The sequence below is a fragment of the Triticum aestivum genome, chromosome 6A, assembly GCF_018294505.1.
Source record: "Triticum aestivum cultivar Chinese Spring chromosome 6A, IWGSC CS RefSeq v2.1, whole genome shotgun sequence".
NCBI classification, from domain to species: Eukaryota; Viridiplantae; Streptophyta; class Magnoliopsida; order Poales; family Poaceae; genus Triticum; species Triticum aestivum.
This window is the reverse complement of record NC_057809.1, coordinates 427,704,994-427,727,738: the sequence shown is the minus strand read 5'-3', so window position 1 is coordinate 427,727,738 and position 22,745 is coordinate 427,704,994. Positions and strand designations below refer to the sequence as shown.

The 22,745-nt window shown below is 42.0% G+C and overlaps 1 protein-coding gene across 1 annotated transcript; it reads left to right on the top strand.

Moving 5' to 3' along the window:
* Positions 1-50: 50 nt before the first annotated feature.
* LOC123127746 (succinate--CoA ligase [ADP-forming] subunit beta, mitochondrial) lies at positions 51-5,999 on the top strand (the record flags this gene model as incomplete). Its single annotated transcript, XM_044547564.1, is given in 12 exon segments — positions 51-215; positions 334-444; positions 1,606-1,717; positions 2,396-2,460; positions 2,893-2,970; positions 3,733-3,807; positions 3,937-4,089; positions 4,171-4,305; positions 4,495-4,659; positions 4,846-4,968; positions 5,484-5,555; positions 5,661-5,999. Coding segments are annotated over 12 exon segments (1,269 nt in total). The 3' UTR covers positions 5,739-5,999.
* Positions 6,000-22,745: the final 16,746 nt, after the last annotated feature.

Here is a 22,745-nt window from a genome sequence, read left to right as displayed (position 1 = left end):
GGGGACAGAATAACATCAGACCCGCAAAGAGGAGGAGCGAAACGAAACAGCATCCCTGCCTTCCTCCACGCCCGTAGGGTTTCCGGATCGGAGGAGCCCAAGCCGCCGCAGCCATGGTTCGCGGATCGCTCGGGAGGTTGGCGTCGCGCACCCTCTCCGTCGCCGGCAAATGGCAGCACCAGCAGCTCCGCCGTCTCAACATCCACGAGTACCAGGTGCCCGCGTCCAGATCCCGCCGTTCCTTCCCCATTCTTCTCGATTCCTATTTGTGCGGATTCGTTTAATCTCGATTTGGAGGCCCGTCTGCCGGCCTTGCTTATGTGGGTGTCGCAGGGCGCGGAGTTGATGGGGAAGTTCGGGATCAACGTGCCCAAGGGCGCCGTGGTGGGGTCAGTGCAGGAGGTCAAGGAAGTTTTGAAGAACGTTTTCCCCAGTGAGAAAGAGGTGATGCTACCTAGGTTTCTAATGTTTTGTTTTTTTCGTGTCGTTGTTATCCTTCACTCGTGCAAATGCGAGGCTCGTGCTGCGCAGATGGTATTGAAATGTGTTAGCGAATCTAGTTTACTGCGAATTCCTGCTGAATCCGGATTAGGTTGGTAGAAATGTATTTCTTGTTTGGTAATGTTTGCTGTGATGTGCGATGCATTTTGGAAAGGAGGTTATTGGTTGCTATAATCTATGATGTGTGCGTATTCTGATAGCCTCGTTCTTGCAATTCGTACGCCTCTGTTTTATATTGTCCTGTGTGTTAAAAGTAACATTACTTACATCTGTAAATCACTCCACTGCCCTGCAAACAAAGGGAGTCATGCCATGCTGTAGTTGCTCTTGGAATTATAATGCTGTATTGGGATAGTTTTTGACCTCCAAGAAATACTCTATATTTTCTCCAAAAGCTGTTTTAATTAACTGAGATGACGTCCCAGGTTCTTTTCTGTATTCTGCACCTAGCTACTTGTGTAGCTGTGTTAGTTATCCTCGTGCTAGCAGATTGTTTGACCATGTTAATGAATCTAGTTTACTGCAAAATCCTGCTGAATCCGGGTTAGGTTGGTAGAAATGTATGTTTGGTTTGGTAATGTTGCTGTGATGTGTGATACATTTTGGAAAGGAGGTTATTGGTTGCTATAATCGATAATGTGTGCGTATTCTGATAGCCTCATTCTGGCAATTCATACGCTTGTATTGTATATTATTCTGTGTGTTAAAAGTAACATTACTTACATGTGTAAATCACTCCACCGCCCTTCAAACAAAGTGAGTCGTGTCACGCTATAGCTGCTCTTGGAATTATAATGCTTTGTTGGCATAGTTTTTTTTTTGCTAACGTTATGAACTCTTAAGAAATAGTCTATTTTTTCTCCAAAAGCTGTTTTAATTAACTGAGACGACGTCCCAGTTTCTTCTCGGTATTCTGCACCTAAATACTTGTGTAGCCTTGTTAGTTATCCTCGTGCCAGCAGATTGTTTGGCTGGGCAGTTCATTCCCAATACGAAGTATAGTAGATTTTCATCGATAATGTATTTCTGGTGCTGTTTGTATCATAGCTTGCACCATGTTATTATTGGTAGTTCAATTGTGTTTTAAAGATGACACCATTGCAGATAGTTGTGAAAAGCCAAATCCTTGCCGGTGGCCGTGGATTGGGAACTTTCAAAAGTGGACTGAAGGGTGGTGTTCATATTGTTAAGGCTGAGGAGGCTGAAAGCCTTGCAGGTAAATCTTTGTGAGCGGTAGTTTACATTATGGTATGTGGACATTCATGGTGTAGTAACGCAGTTTGAAGATATTGTGTATCCAAGTATTTGTTGAGATGTATTGTTGGGAAATTGGCTTAGCAGATCCACATTTATGCATAATCCTTATCATTCCTGACTGCATTACTAGAAATGCGCGCCACCTGGCCAATTTTATGGTATACAACTATCCATACACATGAAGGCCAAGCATATAATATACTGAGATCAGTTCATTTTATTGGTTGCGTCTAAATTGTTGTCATCACATTTATCAGTTATCATAGTGAAAACTGCAACTGCTCATGTGCTTCTATGAAGCGTGACATGATAATTACATTCAGGTTTAACTAAACTGATTTATTTTAGGTGATCTTTTCTTGGAATCTACTACCTCCATACCAAAATATAAGACGTTTGGCCTACCAAAACGTTTTATATTTTGGTATGGAGGTAATATGTTGTATCCATGCCTTTGTTGCCGGCTATAAGTGGTTTATTATTTAGTGGCCTACCAAAACGTTTTATATTGGATTTCTAGTGACATGTAGTGTTGTCATTAGTCATTTTCTTCAGAGTGAATCAACTAAATTGTAGTTACTTCTGTGTTGGTTGTGCATGTTTTCACTGTAGAGTGTTTGTACTGACTCATCTGCAGCAAAAATGCTTAACCAGGTCCTGGTAACAAAACAAACTGGTCCACAGGGGAAGGTTGTGGGCAAGGTTAGTTTTTTCTAATCTGATCCCATCTTTCAGTTGTGTTATGTAGCATTGCTAGAAATTAACGTTTTAGGTATTTTGTGACTCTTAACTAAGCAAGTTCTGGCTTCCACGGGCTTAATACTCACCTGATTTGTTTCTATCAATCTTTAGATGTATGATGTATGCACCAATTCCAGTGTACTTGTGTTCAATAAAGTAAAGACACAATAATAATATACAGTTGAATGGCCCAATCACCGTACCCAGTGTTCTTGCCGAGCAATGACAATAGTTAATTTACAACATATTTTTTGAGTTATTTTTAAGACAATAGTGCATTAGCATTTCAACTTCTCAGGTAAACGATATTCAAATAATGCTGCTGTCATTTAGTTCTGCTTGATTCAGTGAAACATTTTTAACTACTGATATTTTTTCTGTTCTGTTTGACAGGTCTACTTATGCGAGAAAATGTCACTTGTTAATGAGATGTACTTTGCGATCACCCTTGACAGGAAGACTGCTGGTCCAGTATGTCATTGATCACTGGCCCGCTTGTTCATTTTGTCATTTTCATTACCCAACATCTGTTCAATTTTGTGAATAAATCAGTGCGGTCTATATTGTTTTTATAAGATTTCATGGTATTACAAACCTTTCTCATGTATAAGTGCCAAAGGAAATAGCTATTAGTGCTGTTGATTGTTTTTACTCCAGTCTTGTTTAGGATGTCGATCCATGATAATTTATAAGATTGTGTGCATGAATATGCTTACATGAAAAATATAGATTGTATTTTCATGGGAATAGTGTTCCTCTTTTGTCCCTACATAACAAGTTACCCCAATTATTTAATTGAAGTGATTAATGTATATATTATATTCAGTTTTCCATTTAAAAAATACCATTATATGGTAAACCTTCACATTAATCTTTAGTCGTCTAATAACAGGCTGTCACATTAGTATTTCACTGTATTAAGTTGCTTAAATTTTGGATGTATCATTAGACAAGTTTCCTCTACAGTTTTTTGAGGCCACGCAGTGATATTTTCTTTCTACTTCTGTATTTTTTACATAGGTATGAACTGAACATTTGGGGTGATGTGACCTAGTCCTTGAGTGTTCTTAGTTGTTTTGGCCGCTTTACTTTTTCTAAACCCTCTAATGTACTTAATCAATCAAACCTGTAGCTACTTAATGTCCATTCTTCCCTGTTTCAATTGCAGAGACTCATGCTGTGAGATTTTGTTTTCTAGTGCTGATTGCTAAGGTTCATATTTATCTTTTCCAGCTCATTATAGCTTGCGCCGAGGGAGGAACGAGCATTGAAGATCTTGCAGAGAAGTTCCCTGATAAGATCGTTAAGGTCATCTATTTCTTCAACTTGTTTTTGGATCAATGCGTACATATCTTGAGTAGCAGGTTCATATCAGAGCTTTTAGCGTCCTAATGATAATTTGCTTACACATTGAAATCCAATTCGTTATATTACCAGGTTCCTGTTGATGTATTCAAGGGAATCACTGATGAGGATGCAGCTAAAGTTGTTGATGGTCTGGCACCAAAGACAGCAGACAGGCAATCTTCTATAGAACAGATTAAGAAGCTATATGAACTTTTCTGCAAGACCGACTGCACAATGCTGGAGGTACTGCAGTGTGAAGTGATTCTCATTTGCGATGTTAAATATCTTTGGCATTCTTATGATCTGGATTTCTTATGTGAGTAGATAAATCCTCTTGCTGAGACAGCTGATAAAAAGCTAGTTGCTGCTGATGCAAAGTTGAACTTCGATGATAATGCTGCGTTTAGGCAGAAAGAAATATTTGCACTGCGTGATACAACACAGGAGGACCCCAGAGAGGTATTTCATGTGTTGCTCTTCTCTTTAATACCTTTTTCATGTTCAGTTTGTCTCTCTGTTAAATTGTTCTCTTCTTTATTTTGTAATCCCTAACCCTTCTTTTGAAGGAAGATTTGCCTCTATAGATTATATTTTTGTTACAAATATAAGAGCAATATCAACTGAGATTTATCTTTACCAACTTTACAGGTGGCTGCTGCTAAAGCAGATTTGAACTACATCGGGCTTGATGGAGAGATTGGTTGCATGGTGAATGGTGCAGGATTGGCAATGGCTACGATGGACATCATTAAGCTGCATGGTGGTACACCTGCCAATTTTCTTGATGTTGGTGGTAGTGCATCCGAGGGACAGGTATATAGTGGGATTTTGTTTGTTTGTTTGTGTTATCATCCCTGGCGAAATGTATAAATACTATTAACAGCTAGAAGAGGTTGCAAAAACTAATGATTAATTACTTAAAATCCATGTGAAGAATTGTGTTTCCACCTTTTATTTTCAACAAATGCACACGTTCATTTTTCTAAAACTTTTATTCAGGTTGTGGAAGCATTTAAGATATTGACTTCAGACGATAGAGTGAAGGCAATTCTAGTGAACATTTTTGGAGGTATCATGAAATGTGACGTGATAGCAAGTGGAATAGTGAATGCAGCTAAACAGGTATCCATCAAGTTTTGATTGAATGAATGTACCATATTCTTGTAGCTCGTTTTAGTAAAATTATTTTCACCTCTTTGGTGTTTATTTATTTCTGTGGGGAACCTTATATTGAACTTGGCTACAGTTTATTTGCATCCGTTTCAGAAACTAACCCTTGACATACAAGTCAATATTTGTTTCAGTCTTCTGCTCGTTTTTTTTTGTAACACCAAACTATCCCATATTTTTTGTGCATACTTTATTGTATGTGGTTTCATTATAGGATAGTTTGCTGTTACCTTTAGTGTCTTCTGCGAAAGATTTTTTCTGTATTGGTGACAGCTACTGTGTATAATTTTGTATTTTTCCCATAATGTATGCTAGAAGAGTCCTTTCAGCATGTTATTGTTCCCCAGGAAATTTATGATAGCACATAGCATGTTATTTGGCTTAATATTCCTTGAGCTTACAACTACATAGCATGGTCTACATACTTTTCCTGTAGCAAATTCTTACACTTGTTCTCCTATTATCAGGTTGATCTTAAGGTCCCTGTTGTTGTTCGGCTAGAAGGCACCAATGTAGACCAAGGGAAAAGGATTCTTAAGGTATTGGTGATTATCTTTGTGCATGCGTGTTAGCTGAGTCATGCTTCCTTTGTTCTGAAGTTGTTCATGTTTGGGATTTGACTGGTCATGGTGCTCTGATTGCAGGAGAGTGGAATGACATTGATCACTGCAGAGGATCTTGATGATGCTGCAGAGAAGGCTGTAAAAGCATCAGTCAAATGATTAATGATTGTACCATATCAGTCTAAAGTTCTGTTTTCACTGGCACAAGAGGAGTGGTGCTCTCTTAGTGATTTTGGGGGCCGTAATCTTGAAGTGCATTTTTTTTGAAGTGGAGTGATTCCACTTTTGAGTTTTCCTTAAAACTTGTGATCTTTGTGTTAATAAACCTATATGGGCACAAAATTGAGCAGCCACTGTTATGAAGTTCAAGTAGGATTTACCTGTTTTGCCCGGATCAGCAGGGTACATGTTGACGCTTCATTTGCCCTGTCAATTACTGCATCTTGCGTCTTAACTGCGCAGCCTAAGCTGTTAAAATCGTACAAACTGAAATTTCTTTAGGGGGTTATTTTTATTTTTTAATACTGCACCAAGTTTGCACGTTCTCTTGTATATGAGCCTGTTTCCTGTCTGTTGGGGGTTGGGTGAAAGTTTGAAACTGCTAACCCGGTCAGGTCACTCCTCTCCAGGCTCCACCTATTGTCTATGATAAATCTTGAATTATTGCTGAAGTATTGTCCTTGCAGCCGAGGTGTTGCTTCCGCAGTGGTTTCATGTGTCAATGTTCTGGCCTTGACATGAGCTTGCACAGTCGATGACCCGTACGTGGCCCAACAGGCATTGCTGGTGCCTGGTGTGGTCTCTTCCTGCTGGCTATGGCATATCGTCCGCCCGTCCAGGAATGGCAAATTTGACAATTTTGACCCGAAGGGGAAATCAAATCACAGATTGAACTGTTCGTGAAAATATTTCATGCCGCCGACCTTTTTGTGTAGCGTCCGCCACGCAGGCGCCACATCCTACGGTGCAACGTCCAGCACGGGGGCGTTGCAAGCCAGTCCACCGTGGCAGCCCTGGGTCCCGCATCCAGTAGTGCAGTGCCTCCAAGCTAGGCGCCGCACATGTGCAGCGCCTAGCGCTCGGGCGTTGCATTATGACTTATCCACTACGGCGGCCCTCTCCTCCCCTCCACCCCTTGCACCACCAGTTACAGAAACAACATACGCCGCGGCCCTCTCCTCCCCCCCTCTCAATCCCCTCTCCCAAATTCTTCAGATCTGACGATTTGGTCCGTGGATTTCTTCATCAATCCATCCTAGAAGGTATTCTCCTTCGATCCCCTTCTTTCTATCCATAGAATGTATGATATTTTGAAGATTTGGGGTACCCTTGTTTGAATCTTGCATATATTAGATTTGGGGAACCCTTGTTAGATTAGAATGTTGCATGTATTAGAATCTTTTATGTATTAGATACCTAATTTTGCAACCCTAGTTTAGTTGATTTTATTGAAAAGATATGGTTTGGATACATAGGCTAACATGTTATTTATATGGAAAAAATATTTGTATTTAATCTTGCATGAAGTAGGCCTAGTTTAGTTTATTTGTGTTGAAATTATATTTGTATTGACAAGAATGCTTTGGATACATATGCTTTGAATTTTGCATGTACTAGGTGTACTTTAGTTTATTTGTATTCAAAAGATAATCGTGTTGACAAGAAAGCTTTCTTTCAAATTGTTAGGATGGTTTGGCTTCTCGATGATCACTGGGACAAACAACACCGGTTGTACGCTATGTCGGTGGAGCAACGGGTAATAATGAAAGTGGCCGTTGTTATGAATTTCGTGTTTATTTCAAACACAGATGCCCCATATGTAATGTTATGATTTGTTTGTTTGTAGGAGCTTGCACCTCTGAAGCTTCGGTCTCACGGGGTCACCCTTGGGTGGATGCGCTATGATGAGCGATACACACCGTATGTAAGGGAGACATGACTTCTCCCTTTCATTCAGATGGTCAGACGGTCGACGCCACCCAACAATGCTACAGCACTCATCGCGCTTATTGATCATTGGAGGCCGTAGACACATAATTTCCATCTTCGGACCGGGGAGATGACCGTGACGCTCCAGGATATTGCTATGATCACCGGTCTTCCTATCGATGGGAATCCTCTATGTATGAGCAATGATTCTGATGGGTGGCGCGCGCAGATGAATGCCCTTATCGGTATGGTTCTTTCGAAGCCTCGGAACCAGCAGCAGAAGACAAGAAGAAGGAAAGAGTCGCAGCCGGTGCTACTTTCACGTGGATTACTGAGCACTTTGGTACTTGCCCTCAGGAAGCTAATAAGGACATGGTCAAGACATATGCTCGTGTCTACATGTGGTACGTGATATCCAGGACTATGTTTGCTGATGGCACAGGCAAGAATGCTCCATGGATGTGGCTGAAGGCGTTGGCCGTCTTCGATAGCAAATGGAGTTGGGGTTCGGCGACACTGGCTTACTTGTATAGACATGTATGAAGTTGTTTCTTTTTCACTTCATTGCTACATTATGAATCCGATCTTGCTCTTAATTCAACCATGTTCTCTTTTATGTGCAGTTGGACGAAGCCTGTTGTAGGTCATCTGAAGGTATTGATGGTTGTTTGCTCGCACTTTCCATATGGAGCTGGGAGCGTTTGCCGGTTGGACGACCGAAGACCGTGAAGTACGAGGATTGGGACGACAAAGGCGACCCACTACGGCTCCCCACTTGGGCTTACAAGTGGGATGTGTTAAATGAGACGACAAATGATCCCTTGATCATGTACAAGTTGTATAAAAGCGAGCTGGACGCGATCACGCCTGAGCAGGTGAATCGACATTGCATAAGTGATTATGATGCTTCTATTGTAACTCGATATCAATTTTGCATTCTATCCTATTTTGTAGGTGGAATGGGAGCAGTATGGAAAAGGAGAGAGTTTTGGTAACCCTAGAGAGTTCAGGCCGAATCTGATGTGCACTAGGGATAGGGATCTCTGGCATATGCGGTGCCCACTCATATGCAACTGGGCGGTTGAGCTTCACCTCCCACATCGAGTGCTCCGTCAGTTTGGTTTGTTCCAGCCACACCCGCCGGAGTGGGAGGACACAGACAAGTTGCTACACGCGTAAGATATAATTAACCTTGAGCACTTAGCAGCTTCTCGGCAGTTTCGATGGTGCTAATATTCTGTTTCTAACTTGCAAGTTGGATAGGAAAAAGCAGCGAAAGATCAAGGATTGGGACAAGCATCACAGGAAGTATGTCGTACAATTTGCGCTTAGTGTGAAGCAAGCTAGGGCTGGAAAACCAACCCAGCTTCGTGAGCACTGCCCGCTCGCGTTCAACAACTATCTCACATGGTTTCTTGCAAGTACCTGTGTGGAGGTATGCAAGCCGGCGTAGGCTGAGGAGATTTTGGAAGATCCTACCGTTTTGATGAGATAGCCCAGCACCAGTACAACACATTAGTCAGGAAAGGCAACTCAGTGATCCCTTCAGCTCCAATGATGAACTTTGTGGTATTTGCCCTCTTTACTTTTCATTCACACTATGCACATCTTCGCTTGCCTAACACGTTAATACCGTTTCTGTTCGTAGCGTGCCCAGATCAAGAAAGCAGCTGATGAGACCGAGACTATTCTTGAAACAACCCCGGCTGGCAAAAGCGATGAGGAAGGTGCACTTCGAGCATTCATCAAGGTTCACATCTCCTTCAAACTAGCACTTAACATGTGTTGCTACGTTCGATGTCTCATTCACTTGTACATGTTGCAGCGCCAGGGCCAAAAGTTAAGGCGGCTATCAAACCTTTTCGATTGTCGTGACCCCGAGTATGTATCACCAGAACGGTCTAGATCGGCGACACCATCAGATCCTGCTTCGGGGCAGGGCCATGGTGATCATTTGGAGGATGAGGATGTGGGTGTGGTCACCCATGAGGATATATATCCAATTGTTGATTGCTACCTCTTGAGCACTGTGTTGGTTTTCCTTTGAAAAGGAAAGGGTGATGCAGCAAAGTAGCGTAAGTATTTCCCTCAGTTTTTGAGAACCAAGGTATCAATCCAGTAGGAGGCTACGCGTGAGTCCCTCGCACCTACACAAAAAAAATAAATCATCGCAACCAACGCGATAAGGGGTTGTCAATCCCTACACGGTCACTTACGAGAGTGAGATGTGATAGATATGATAAGATAATATTTTTGGTATTTTTATGATAAAGATGCAAAGTAAAATAAAAGGCAATGAAAATAACTAAGCGTTGGAAGATTAATATGATGGAAGATAGACCCGGGGGCCATATGTTTCACTAGTGCCTTCTCTCAAGAGCATAATTATTTTATGGTGGGTGAACAAATTAGTGTCGAGCAATTGACAGAATTGAGCATAGTTATGAGAATATCTAGGTATGATCATGTATATAGGCATCACATCCGAGACAATTAGACCGACTCCTGCCTGCATCTACTACTATTACTCCACACCTCGACCGATATCCAACATGCATCTAGAGTATTAAGTTCATAAGAACAGAGTAACACTTTAAGCAAGATGACATGATGTAGAAGGATAAATTCATGCAATATGATAAAAAACCCATCTTGTTATCCTCGATGGCAACAATACAATACATGCCTTGCTGCCCCTACTGTCACTGGGAAAGGACACCGCAAGATTGAACCCAAATCTAAGCACTTCTCCCATTGCAAGAAAGATCAATCTAGTAGGCCAAACCAAACTGATAATTCGAAGAGACTTGCAAAGATAACCAATCATACATAAAAGAATTCAGAAGATTCAAATATTGTTCATAGATAAACTTGATCATAAACCCACAATTCATCGGTCTCAACAAACACACCGCAAAAGAAGATTACATGGAATAGATCTCCACAAGAGAGGGGGAGAACATTGTATTGAGATCCAAAAAGAGAGAAGAAGCCATCTAGCTAATAACTATGGACCCGAAGGTCTGAGGTAAACTACTAACACTTCATCGGAGGGGCTATGGTGTTGATGTAGAAGCCCTCCGTGATCGATGCCCCGTCCGGCGGAGCTCCGGAACAGGCCCAAAGATTGGATCTCGTGGATACAGAAAGTTACGGCGATGGAATTAGGGTTTTGGCTCCGTATCTGATCGTTTGGTACGTAGGTATATATAGGAGGAAGGAGTACGTCGGTGGAGCAACAGGGGCCCACGAGGGTGGAGGGCACGCCTGGGGGGTAGGCGCGCCCCCTACCTCGTGGCTTCCCTGTTGGTTGCTTGACGTAGGGTCCAAGTCTCCTGGATCTTATTCGTTTCAAAAATCATGTTCCCGAAGGTTTCATTCCGTTTGGACTCCGTTTGATATTCTTTTTCTGCGAAACTCTGAAATAGGCAAAAAACAACAATTTTGGGCTGGGCCTCCGGTTAATAGGTTAGTCCCAAAAATAATATAAAAGTGAATAATAAAGACCAATAATGTCCATAAGAGAAGATAATATAGCATGGAGCAATCAAAAATTATAGATACGTTGGTGACGTATCAAGCATCCCCAAGCTTAATTCCTCCTCGTCCTCGAGTAGGTAAATGATAAAAATAGAATGCGGAATGCTACTAGACATAATTTCAATGTAATTCTTCTTAATTGTGGTATGAATATTCAGATCCAAAAGATTCAAGACAAAAGTTTAGTATTGACATAAAAAATAATAATACTTCAAGCATACTAACTAAGCAATTATGTCTTCTCAAAATAACATGGCCAAAGAAAGTTATCCCTACAAAATCATATAGTCTGGCTATGCTCTATCTTCACCACACAAAGTATTTAAATCATGCACAACCCCGATGACAAGCCAATCAATTGTTTCATACTTTTGACATTCTCAAACTTTTTCAATCTTCACGCAATACATGAGCGTGAGCCATGGACATAGCACTATATGTGGAATAGAATGGTGATTGTGGAGAAGAAAAAAAGGGAGAAGATAGTCTCACATCAACTAGGCGTATCAACGGGCTATGGAGATGCCCATTAATAGATATCAATGTGAGTGAGTAGGGATTGCCATGCAATAGATGCACTAGAGCTATAAGTATATGAAAGCTCAACAAAAGAAACTAAGTGGGTGTGCATCCAACTCGCTTGCTCACGAAGACCTAGGGCATTTTGAGGAAGCCCATCATTGGAATATGCAAGCCAAGTTTTATAATGAAAAATTTCCACTAGTATATGAAAGTGATATCATAGGAGACTCTCTATCATGAAGATCATGGTGCTACTTTGAAGCACAAGTGTGGTAAAAGGATAGTAGCATTGTCCCTTCTCTCTTTTTCTCTTAATTTTTTTTGGGCATTTTCTCTTTTTATGGCCTCTCTTTTTTCTCTCTCTTTTTTCTTTTTTTAGTCCGGAGTATCATCCCGACTTGTGGGGGAATCATAGTCTCCATCATCCTTTCCTCACTTGAGATAATACTCTAATAATGATGATCATCACACTTTTATTTACTTACAACTCAACAATTACAACTCAATACTTAGAACAAAATATGACTCTATGTGAATGCTTCCGGCGGTGTACCAGGATACCCAATGAATCAAGAGTGACATGTATGAAAGAATTATGAACGGTAGCTTTGCCACAAACACGATGTCAACTACATGATCATGCAAAGCAATATGACAATGATGGAGCATATCATAATAATCAGAACGGTGGTAAGTTGCATGGCAATATATCTCGGAATGTCTATGGAAATGCCATGATAGGTAGGTATGGTGGCTGTTTTGAGGAAGGTATATGGTGGGTGTATGATACCGGCGAAAAGTGCGCGGTATTAGAGAGGCTAGCAATGGTGGAAGGAAGAAAAATGTGTATAATCCATGGACTCAACATTTGTCATAAAGAACTCATATACTTATTGCAAAAATCTACAAGTTATCAAAGCAAAGTATTACGTGCATGCTCTTAGGGGGATAGATTGGTAGGAAAAGACCATCGCTCGTCCCCGACCGCCACTCATAAGGAAGACAATCAATAAATAAATTATACTCCGACTTCATCACATAACGATTCACCATACATGCATGCTACGAGAATCACAAACTTTAACACAAGTATCTCTCAAATTCACAACTACTCAACTAGCATGACTTTAATATCACCATCTTTATATCTCAAAACAATCATCAAGCATCAAACTTCTCTTAGTATTCAACACACTCATAAGAAAGTTTTTACTAATCTTGTATACCTAGCATATTAGGATTATTTAAGCAAATTACCATGCTATTTAAGACTCTCAAAATAATCTAAGTGAAGCATGAGAGATCAATAGTTTCTATAAAACAAATCCACCACCGTGCTCTAAAAGATATAAGTGAAGTACTAGAGCAAAACTATATAACTCAAAAGATATAAGTGAAGCACATAGAGTATTCTAATAATTTCTGAATCATGTGTGTCTCTCTCAAAAGGTGTGTACAGCAAAGATGATTGTGTTAAACTAAAAAGCAAAGACTCAAATCATACAAGACGCTCCAAGAAAAACACATATCATGTGGTAAATAAAAATATAGCTCCAAATAAAGTTACCGATAGAAGTAGACGAAAGAGGGGATGCCTTCCGGGGCATCCCCAAGCTTTGGCCTCTAGGTGTCCTTAGATTATCTTGGGGTTGCCATGGGCATGCCCAAGCTTAGGCTATTGCCACTCCTTGTTCCATAATCCATCAAATCTTTACCCAAAATTTGAAAACTTCACAACACAAAACTTAAAGTAGAAAATCTCGTGAGCTCCGTTAGCGAAAGAAAACAAAACACCACTTCAAGGTACTATAATTAACTCATTATTTATTTATATTGGTGTTAAACCTACTATATTCCAACTTCTCTATGGTTTATAAACTATTTTACTAGCCATAGATTCATCAAAATAAGTAAACAACACACGAAAAACAGAATCTGTCAAAAATAGAACAGTCTGTAGTAATCTGTAGCTAGCGCAAGATCTGGAACCCCAAAAATTCTAAAATAAATTGCTGGACATGAGGAATTTATCTATTAATCATATTAAAAAAGAATTAACTAAATATCACTTTCCAAATAAAAATGGCAGCAGTTCTCATGAGCGCTAAAGTTTCTGTTTTTTACAGCAAGATTAACAAGACTTTTCCCAAGTCTTCCCAACGGTTCTACTTGGCACAAACACTAATTAAACACAAAAAACACAACCAAAACAGAGGCTAGATAAATTATTTATTACTAAAAAGGAGCAAAAAGCAAGGAATAAAAATAAAATTGGGTTGCCTCCCAACACGCGCTATTGTTTAACGCCCCTATCTAGGCATAAAAGCGAGGATAGATCTAGGTATTGCCATAGTAATAAGATAGATCGGTGAAACTCATTTCATATTCTCTACGTTCGGCAGCAAGTTTTCTTTGAGGCAAGCAAAAGTAATCAAAAGGGCTAAATTTAATGGGACAAAAGTCCCCAAGATCAACTTTGGGAGGTATATGTTCCTCCTTTGGCCCTTCGTATTGCACAACCAATTCATTATTATAAGCATTCTTTTGACAGAACTTTGTGAGCCTATACTCAAGAGAATATCCTAGTTCATTATTTCGAATGGCCAAATCATCATTAAGTTCAGAAATTCTATCAACTAAAACATTGGTAGGAACCCTTAAGATTTTCATTGAAAGCAACATAGTCTAGAGATTGAAAACACATTATTTCTTCTTGATCAAAAAGGATAGCCTCTATGGGAGGACGGCAAGCGTCCACCCTATAATGCGCAAAGATTTCTTTGGCCTCTTATATTATGAATCTAAACTCATGAGCCAAAAAGATAGTAGCGGCAGGCTTAATAGAAGAATGCTCAATATTAGAAAATTCAAGGAAAATCCTTTGTATGCAAGGGTGCATGTGCATGAATTGTCTTTCACGTTCAACTACAAGCATGGCAATAGCGTCCGCAAGACTACTACTTCTATGAAGGATAGAACTACCCGTAGAAGGTAAAGCACCGGCACAAGTAAAGAAATCTTGGATAACTCCTTTTCCAATAATATTACCACTACCAATACGGATTTTTTTTGTATGTAAGATAGGGGGTTCTTCAGCAGGAGCATCAGAATTTTTCATGATATTATTATTGTCCATATCGACAATAATTTCCCCAATTTCAGACATAACGGCAGAAAGTGCAAAAGGCAAAAAGAGGAAAATAGAGAAAGAGAGGGAGGATAGAGAGAGAGAGGGCGAATAAAACGGCAAGGGTGAAGTGGTGGAGAGGAAAACGAGAGGCAAATGGCAAATAATGTAATGCGGGAGATAAAGGTTTGTGATGGGTACTTGGTATGTTGACTTTTGCGTAGACCTTCCCCGGCAACGGCGCCAGAAATGCTTCTTGCTACCTCTTGAGCACTGCGTTGGTTTTCCTTTGAAGAGGAAAGGATGATGCAACAAAGTAGCGTAAGTATTTCCCTCAGTTTTTGAGAACCAAGATATCAATCCAGTAGGAGGCTACGCGCGAGTCCCTCGCGCCTACACAAAACAAATAAATCCTCGCAACCAACGCGATAAGGGGTTGTCAATCCCTACATGGTCACTTACGAGACTGAGATCTGATAGATATGATAAGATAATATTTTTGGTATTTTTATGATAAAGATGCAAAGTAAAATAAAAAGCAATGAAAATAACTAAGTGTTGGAAGATTAATATGATGGAAGATAGACCCGGGGGCCATAGGTTTCACTAGTGGCTTCTCTCAAGAGCATAAGTATTTTATGGTGGGTGAACAAATTACCGTCGAGCAATTGACAGAATTGAGCATAGTTATGAGAATATCTAGGTATGATCATGTATATAGGCATCACGTCCGAGACAAGTAGGCCGACTCCTGCCTGCAACTACTACTATTACTCCACACATCGACCGCTATCCAGCATGCATCTAGAGTATTAAGTTCATAAGAACAGAGTAACGCTTTAAGCAAGATGATATGATGTAGAGGGATAAATTCATGCAATATGATAAAAAACCCATCTTGTTATCCTCGATGGCAATAATACAATACGTGCCTTGCTGCCCCTACTGTCACTGGGAAAGGACACCGCAAGATTGAACCCAAATCTAAGCACTTCTCCCATTGCAAGAAAGATCAATCTAGTAGGCCAAACCAAACTGATAATTCGAAGAGACTTGCAAAGATAACCAATCATACATAAAAGAATTCAGAAGATTCAAATATTGTTCATAGATAAACTTGATCATAAACCCACAATTCATCGGTCTCAACAAACACACCGCAAAAGAAGATTACATGGAATAGATCTCCACAAGAGAGGGGGAGAACATTGTATTGAGATCCAAAAAGAGAGAAGAAGCCATCTAGCTAATAACTATGGACCCGAAGGTCTGAGGTAAACTACTAACACTTCATCGGAGGGGCTATGGTGTTGATGTAGAAGCCCTCCGTGATCAATGGCCCCTCCGGCGAAGCTCTGGAATAGGCCCCAAGATGGGATCTCGTGGATACAGGAAGTTACGGCGGTCGAATTAGGGTTTTGGCTCCGTATCTGATCGTTTGGGGGTACGTAGGTATATATAGGAGGAAGGAGTACGTCGGTGGAGCAACAGGGGACCCATGAGGGTGGAGGGCGCGCCTGGGGGGGGGGAGGCGCGCTCCCCTACCTCGTGGCTTCCCTGTTGGTTGCTTGACGTAGGGTCCAAGTCTCCTGGATCTTGTTCGTTCCAAAAATCACGTTCCCGAAGGTTTCATTCCGTTTGGACTCCGTTTGATATTCTTTTTCTACGAAACTCTGAAGTAGGCAAAAAACAGTAATTCTCCGCTGGTCCTCCGGTTAATAGGTTAGTCCCAAAAATAATATAAAAGTGAATAATAAAGCCCAATAATGTCTAAAATAGAAGATAATATAGCATGGAGCAATCGAAATTTATAGATATGTTGGAGACGTATCATTGATGCATTGCTAGGTATATCCTCACACACGGTCTTTCCATATCTTTTGTTGATGCATAGGTTGATGATGATATGACCTTGGGGACGTACCAGGTTAGGTCTGCATACAAGTTAAAGCCTAGGAAGGGAATCAACAAGTACACACCTTAAGACTTCACCCAAAGAGGCAAAAGGACGGTCGGCACCTCGCGGATGGCGGCTTTGGACGACTATTTGGATGACAATGTGGATGACATGGAGGAACCGGAGCCGGAGCGGGAGCGGGTTCCTCTTCCTAGGAAGGTGAAGAAGTTAGCCAGCAAGAGGAGGGGGGGGGGGAGCAGCCAAAAAGCGCTCAAGGAACTAGTCATCGTCCTCTATTTGTAATGTTGAACTTGAAGTGGTGGTAGCTTTTAGTAATGTGAAACTTGTTATTTCGTTTAACTTGGAGTGGTGGTAGCTCTATGTTGAACTTGAAGTCATTGTATGTCTTAGTTATGTTGAACTTAGAGTGGTGGTAGCTCTATGTTGAACTTGAAGTCATTGGTTGTCTTAGCAATGTTGAACTTGTTGTCTTAGCAATGTTGAACTTGTTGTCTTAGTAATGTTCAACTGGAAATGCTGTCTTTGTTGAACTTAAAGATCCTTACTGCTTATTATAGGAAATGTTGAACTGTGCTTGAAAATGACCCGGTTTGCAAGTTTGCAAGTTACAGCCGGTGCAACGCCTAGCCTGGAGGCGCCACATTCTGTTGTGCAACGCCTAGCACCAGAGAGCAAACAACTGTGAAGACAACATATGCACAAAGTACTTCACGACACATAGTACTTCATGACACATACTAGTTTATAACACATAGTACTTCAACTTGAGGAGTAGTTCATACAACCAAATTTAGGAGGAAATACATAGTACTTCACGACACATAGTAGTTCACAACCAAATGGAGGAGGAGAGATAGTAGTTCATGACACATAGTAGTTCACAACCAAATCGAAGAGCATAGTTTAGAGGATAACATGATCATCGTCCACAAGCAAGTTGAAGATGACATAGCTCTATTGCGTAGAGCAAGGCCCCTTTCCCTTCTTCTTCTTCCTCTCTTCTTCCTCTTCCTCCTCCTTTTTCCTTATGAGGTGGGCCTCCTTAACCAGCCTCTCCATGAATATCAGATTCTCCCTCTCTTTTTTTCAGCTGCAATTGCCCAAAGTTTCATGGTTCCTTCTTCAAAATCCTTTTGACGCTTCTTCTGTGTCTCCTCACATTTCCTCACCAACCCTTGATCCCTAGCGCGCATCGCATTTGACGCTCTCTATTTTGCCTTCCTCTTCTCCTCAAGCTCCTCTTCATTCTTTTTCTTTAGCTTGGCTGCATCCTCCTCTCTAAGCTTCTTCGCAGCCTTCTCCCACCATCCCGCCATCTCATCTTCGCCATCCTCCTTCATTGTTGGTTTGTTGGGTTGGGAAGCCACCATACCTACAATGAGTGAAACATAATGGTTAGTAAAGACAATAAGAACAAATGGAAGCACATGTAAAACAAGAACATATGAAAAAGAAGAACATATAAAAAACAAGAACATATGAAAAACAAGAACATATGAAACATTATAGTTAGTGAGCAACATACGGAAATGGTCCATCGAGGTATCCAAACATTCCTCTATAACAACCTTGCCCTTGTCCATCACCATGGCCAAGTCCATCACCAAGGCCAAGTCCATCACCACTATTGCCGTCACGGGTAATCCACGTGCACCTTTAAGCACCCTATTGAAGCATTCGGCCATATTGCTTGTCATTTGACCGTGTCTCCGGCCATCTTCATCAAAATCACGTGCCCACTTGTTCCGGTGTTGAATGTGCCTATTGAGAAAGTCTTGACCCCCGGGATCAAGTTTTTTGTGTGCGAGCAATTTGTTCAACAAAGTGGCGAATCGATTCTCGGAGAAAGCGAGACAACAATCTTGAAGATCATCGGCCAACTCCTTAAGGCCACATGCCCTATAGAAGTTTGAACAAAAGTGCCTCATGCACCATCGATGGTGCAACGAAGCATGCCCGGGAATGTCAATCTCCACCGCGTTAAGAATTCCTTGACGTCGATCCGATATGACACAAATTTCCCTTTGAGCGGGTAACACCTTCGTCCTCAAAAGACGCAAAAACCACTCTCAGTTGTCATTGTTCTCCGCCTCAACCAAAGAAAATGCCAATGGCAACACCCGGTTATTGGCATCACTTGCTATCGCAACCAACAAGGTGCCCTTGTATTGTCCGGTCAAGAACGTGCCATCAATGGCGATGACCGGCCTACAGTGTTCGAAAGCCCTCACGCATTGCCCGAACGCCCAAAATGCACGGCCAAATACTCGGACTTTCCTTCCTTCATGATCCGTTGTTTGGTGCCCATGAGGCTCGACCACATGAACCATGCCCGAGTTTGCGGCGGCCATGGCTAACAACAACCTAGGGATTCCGTCGTATGCTTGCTCCCAAGTACCATACACCATCTTAAATGCGGCTTGCTTCACCTTCCGTGCCTTGCCGTACTTCACCTTGTAATGAAAGATGGCTTTCACAAGGTCAATGACATGTTGGACGCTCATTGTTGGAAGTGTGGATATTGAGTTCAAGAGCCTGTAAGCGATGAACTCGGACGTGAGTTGTCTGTGGTCTTGGGACACAATCTTGCCATCCACCCTTTTGCCTCGGCACATGTGAGTTGGCACACAACTCACTACGTGCCAAGTGGGACCTCCTTTCCATGGTCTTGCACGCACAATCCACGGACATATTTCATCTTCATATGCACATGCAACCGTGTAGCGCACATTGACGTTCGAGTGCACCACCTTGTGTGGACGATAATGCGTAACTGAGTAGTTGTCGAGCCACATCTTCAATTCCAAGAAGGTTTCAAACTTAGACCCTTTAGCAATCCGGTTTTTGTCGTCTCCCAAATCATGGTGAGACCTTGGCCTAACCCCAAGAGATATAGATTTGCCACCATCCACAACAGCTTCATCCGCGAGACTAACATCCTTGAACAATGGTGTCTTGTGATCCCGACCGAATACCTTCTCGAAAGTTTCGGCCTCCTTCACCGTGAACCCCTCCTCATCAACTTGTTCATCGGGACCTTCGTCATCCGAATCCGATGCATATGCACGGGAAAAAAGGATGGAATGGTCCATTGTCTCTTGCAAATGATATTTGTCGAGATCACCCACATTGTTGTCATGGAGATCAACTTCATTGTCATCGTCCGCATACTCATCATTGTCCTCCTGCAAAGCTTCATCTTGGTTGTTTGTAAACAGGCTCAATATTGGCCTCACTTCTTGGGTCAAAAGAGGTTCAACAATTTCATCTCGCTTCAAGGGTGGGGGGCTACTAGCAACCAAAGGGGAGGATTTCCGGTTCAAGTCCAAATGCAAACTTGAATCAACCTTGTTCGTTGCAAATAACTCAAGAGCCTTGTCAAGTGATTCGGCCACCGTTTCCTTGTATGCAACCCAACGTTGCTCTGAGTTGACACACATTGTCTTCCAACGGATGTGCATTCCAAAACCTACATTATGCCTTCCCTCAAACTCAATGATATCACTAGGGTCCATCCAATTCAAATCTTTCCTCACTTGTTGCAAGATCTCCGCATAGCTAGGACTACTATCAAACACCATGTCAAGCTCATCCGGGCCCGGTTCAATATTGCCTTTCAAGAAGGCGTCTTTGTCCCCATGATGAACAAACACACATGTTCTTCCCATCCCTATAAGCATTCAAATAACACAACGTAACATTGCTTCCATGAGTACTAATTTAAGGATTAACACGGAATACAAACCCTAAAATATATATCAAACAACAACCCTAACCCTAACCCTAACCCTAACCATAACCCTAGCCCTAAACCTAACCCTAGCACCAACATAAGAACACCCCTAAGAATAACCCTAACATACTAACAAAGCCTAATCATAGGAAATTGGCAAACAAAGATCTCATATCTCCATGCAAATCTCTAGATATCAACAAAACTAGGGTTTCCCCAAACTAGCAACAAATGAGCAATTTGATAACATTACTTGGATCAAAACAAGGGGATCAGAGAAGATTACCTTGAGGGAGGGTTTGACTTCGAAATCCACGGACAAATTCTTCAAATTTGCAAGATTTGGGAGAGGATTTGAGAGGGGAAGAGAGTGGGAGAGGGGGCAAAGCTCGGGTTGGGATGTGTGGGGTGGGGGGAGTGTGAAGGAAATATGCCCTAGAGGCAATAATAAAGTTATTATTTATTTCCTTATAATCATGATAAATGTTTATTATTCATGCTAGAATTGTATTTTCCAGAAACATAATACATGTGTGAATACATAGACAAACAGAGTGTCACTAGTATGCCTCTACTTGACTAGCTCGTTAATCAAAGATGGTTATGTTTCCTAACCATGAACAATGAGTTGTTATTTGATTAACGAGGTCACATCATTAGTAGAATGATCTGATTGACATGACCCATTCAATTAGCTTAGCACCCGATCGTTTAGTATGTTGCTATTGCTTTCTTCATGACTTATACATGTTCCTATGACTATGAGATTATGCAACTCCCGTTTGCCGGAGGAACACTTTGGGTACTACCAAACGTCACAATGTAACTGGGTGATTATAAAGGAGTACTACAGGTGTCTCCAATGGTCGATGTTGGGTTGGCGTATTTCGAGATTAGGATTTGTCACTCCGATTGTCGGAGAGGTATCTCTGGGCCCTCTCGGTAATACACATCACATAAGCCTTGCAAGCATTACAACTAATATGTTAGTTGTGAGATGATGTATTACGGAACGAGTAAAGAGACTTGCCAGTAACGAGATTGAACTAGGTATTGGATACCGACGATCGAATCTCGGGCAAGTAACATACCGATGACAAAGGGAAAAACGTATGTTGTTATGCGGTCTGACCGATAAAGATATTCGTAGAATATGTAGGAGCCAATATGGGCATCCAGGTCCCGCTATTGGTTATTGACCAGAGACATGTCTCGGTCATGTCTACATTGTTCTCGAACCCGTAGGGTCCGCACGCTTAAGGTTACGATGACAGTTATATTATGAGTTTATGCATTTTGATGTACCGAAGGTTGTTCGGAGTCCCGGATGTGATCACGGACAGGACGAGGAGTCTCGAAATGGTCGAGACGTAAAGATTGATATATTGGAAGCCTATGTTTGGACATCGGAAGTGTTCCGGGTGAAATCGGGATTTTTACCGGGTTACCGGGAGGTTACCGGAACCCCCCGGGAGCCATATGGGCCTTCATGGGCCTTAGTGGAAAGGAGAAAGGGGCAGCCCAAGGTGGCTGCGCCTCTTCCCCCTCCCCTAGTCCTATTAGGACTAGGAGAAGGTGGCCGGCCCCCCTCTCTCCCTTCCCCTCCGAGGAATCCTAGTTGGACTAGGATTGGAGGAGGAATCCTACTCCCAGAGGGAGTAGGACTCTCCTGCGCCTCCCTCTTTGGCCGGCCAGCCTCCCCTCCTCTCCTCCTTTATATACGGAGGCAGGGGCACCTCTAAACACACAAGTTGACACAAGTTGATCCACGTGATCAATTCCTTAGCCGTGTGCGGTGCCCCCTGCCACCATATTCCTCGATAATACTGTAGCGGAGTTTAGGCGAAGCCCTGCTGCTGTAGTTCATCAAGATCGTCACCACGCCGTCGTGCTGACGGAACTCTTCCCCGACACTTTGCTGGATCGGAGTCCGGGGATCGTCATCGAGCTGAACGTGTGCTCGAACTCGGAGGTGCCGTAGTTTCGGTGCTTGATCGGTTGGATCGTGAAGACGTACGACTACTTCCTCTACGTCGTGTCATCGCTTCCGCAGTCGGTCTGCATAGGGTACGTAGACAACACTCTCCTCTCGTTGCTATGCATCACATGATCCTGTGTGCGCGTAGGAAATTTTTTGAAATTACTACGAAAACCAACAGTGGCATCCGAGCCAGGTTAATGATGTTGATGTTATATGCACGAGTAGAACACAAGTAAGTTGTGGACGATACAAGTCATACTGCCTACCAGCATGTCATACTTTGGTTCGGCGGTATTGTTGGACGAGACGACCCGGACCAACCTTACGCGTACGCTTACGCGAGACCGGTTCCCTCGACGTGCTTTGCACAGAGATGGCTTGCGGGCGACTGCCTCTCCAACTTTAGTTGAACCAAG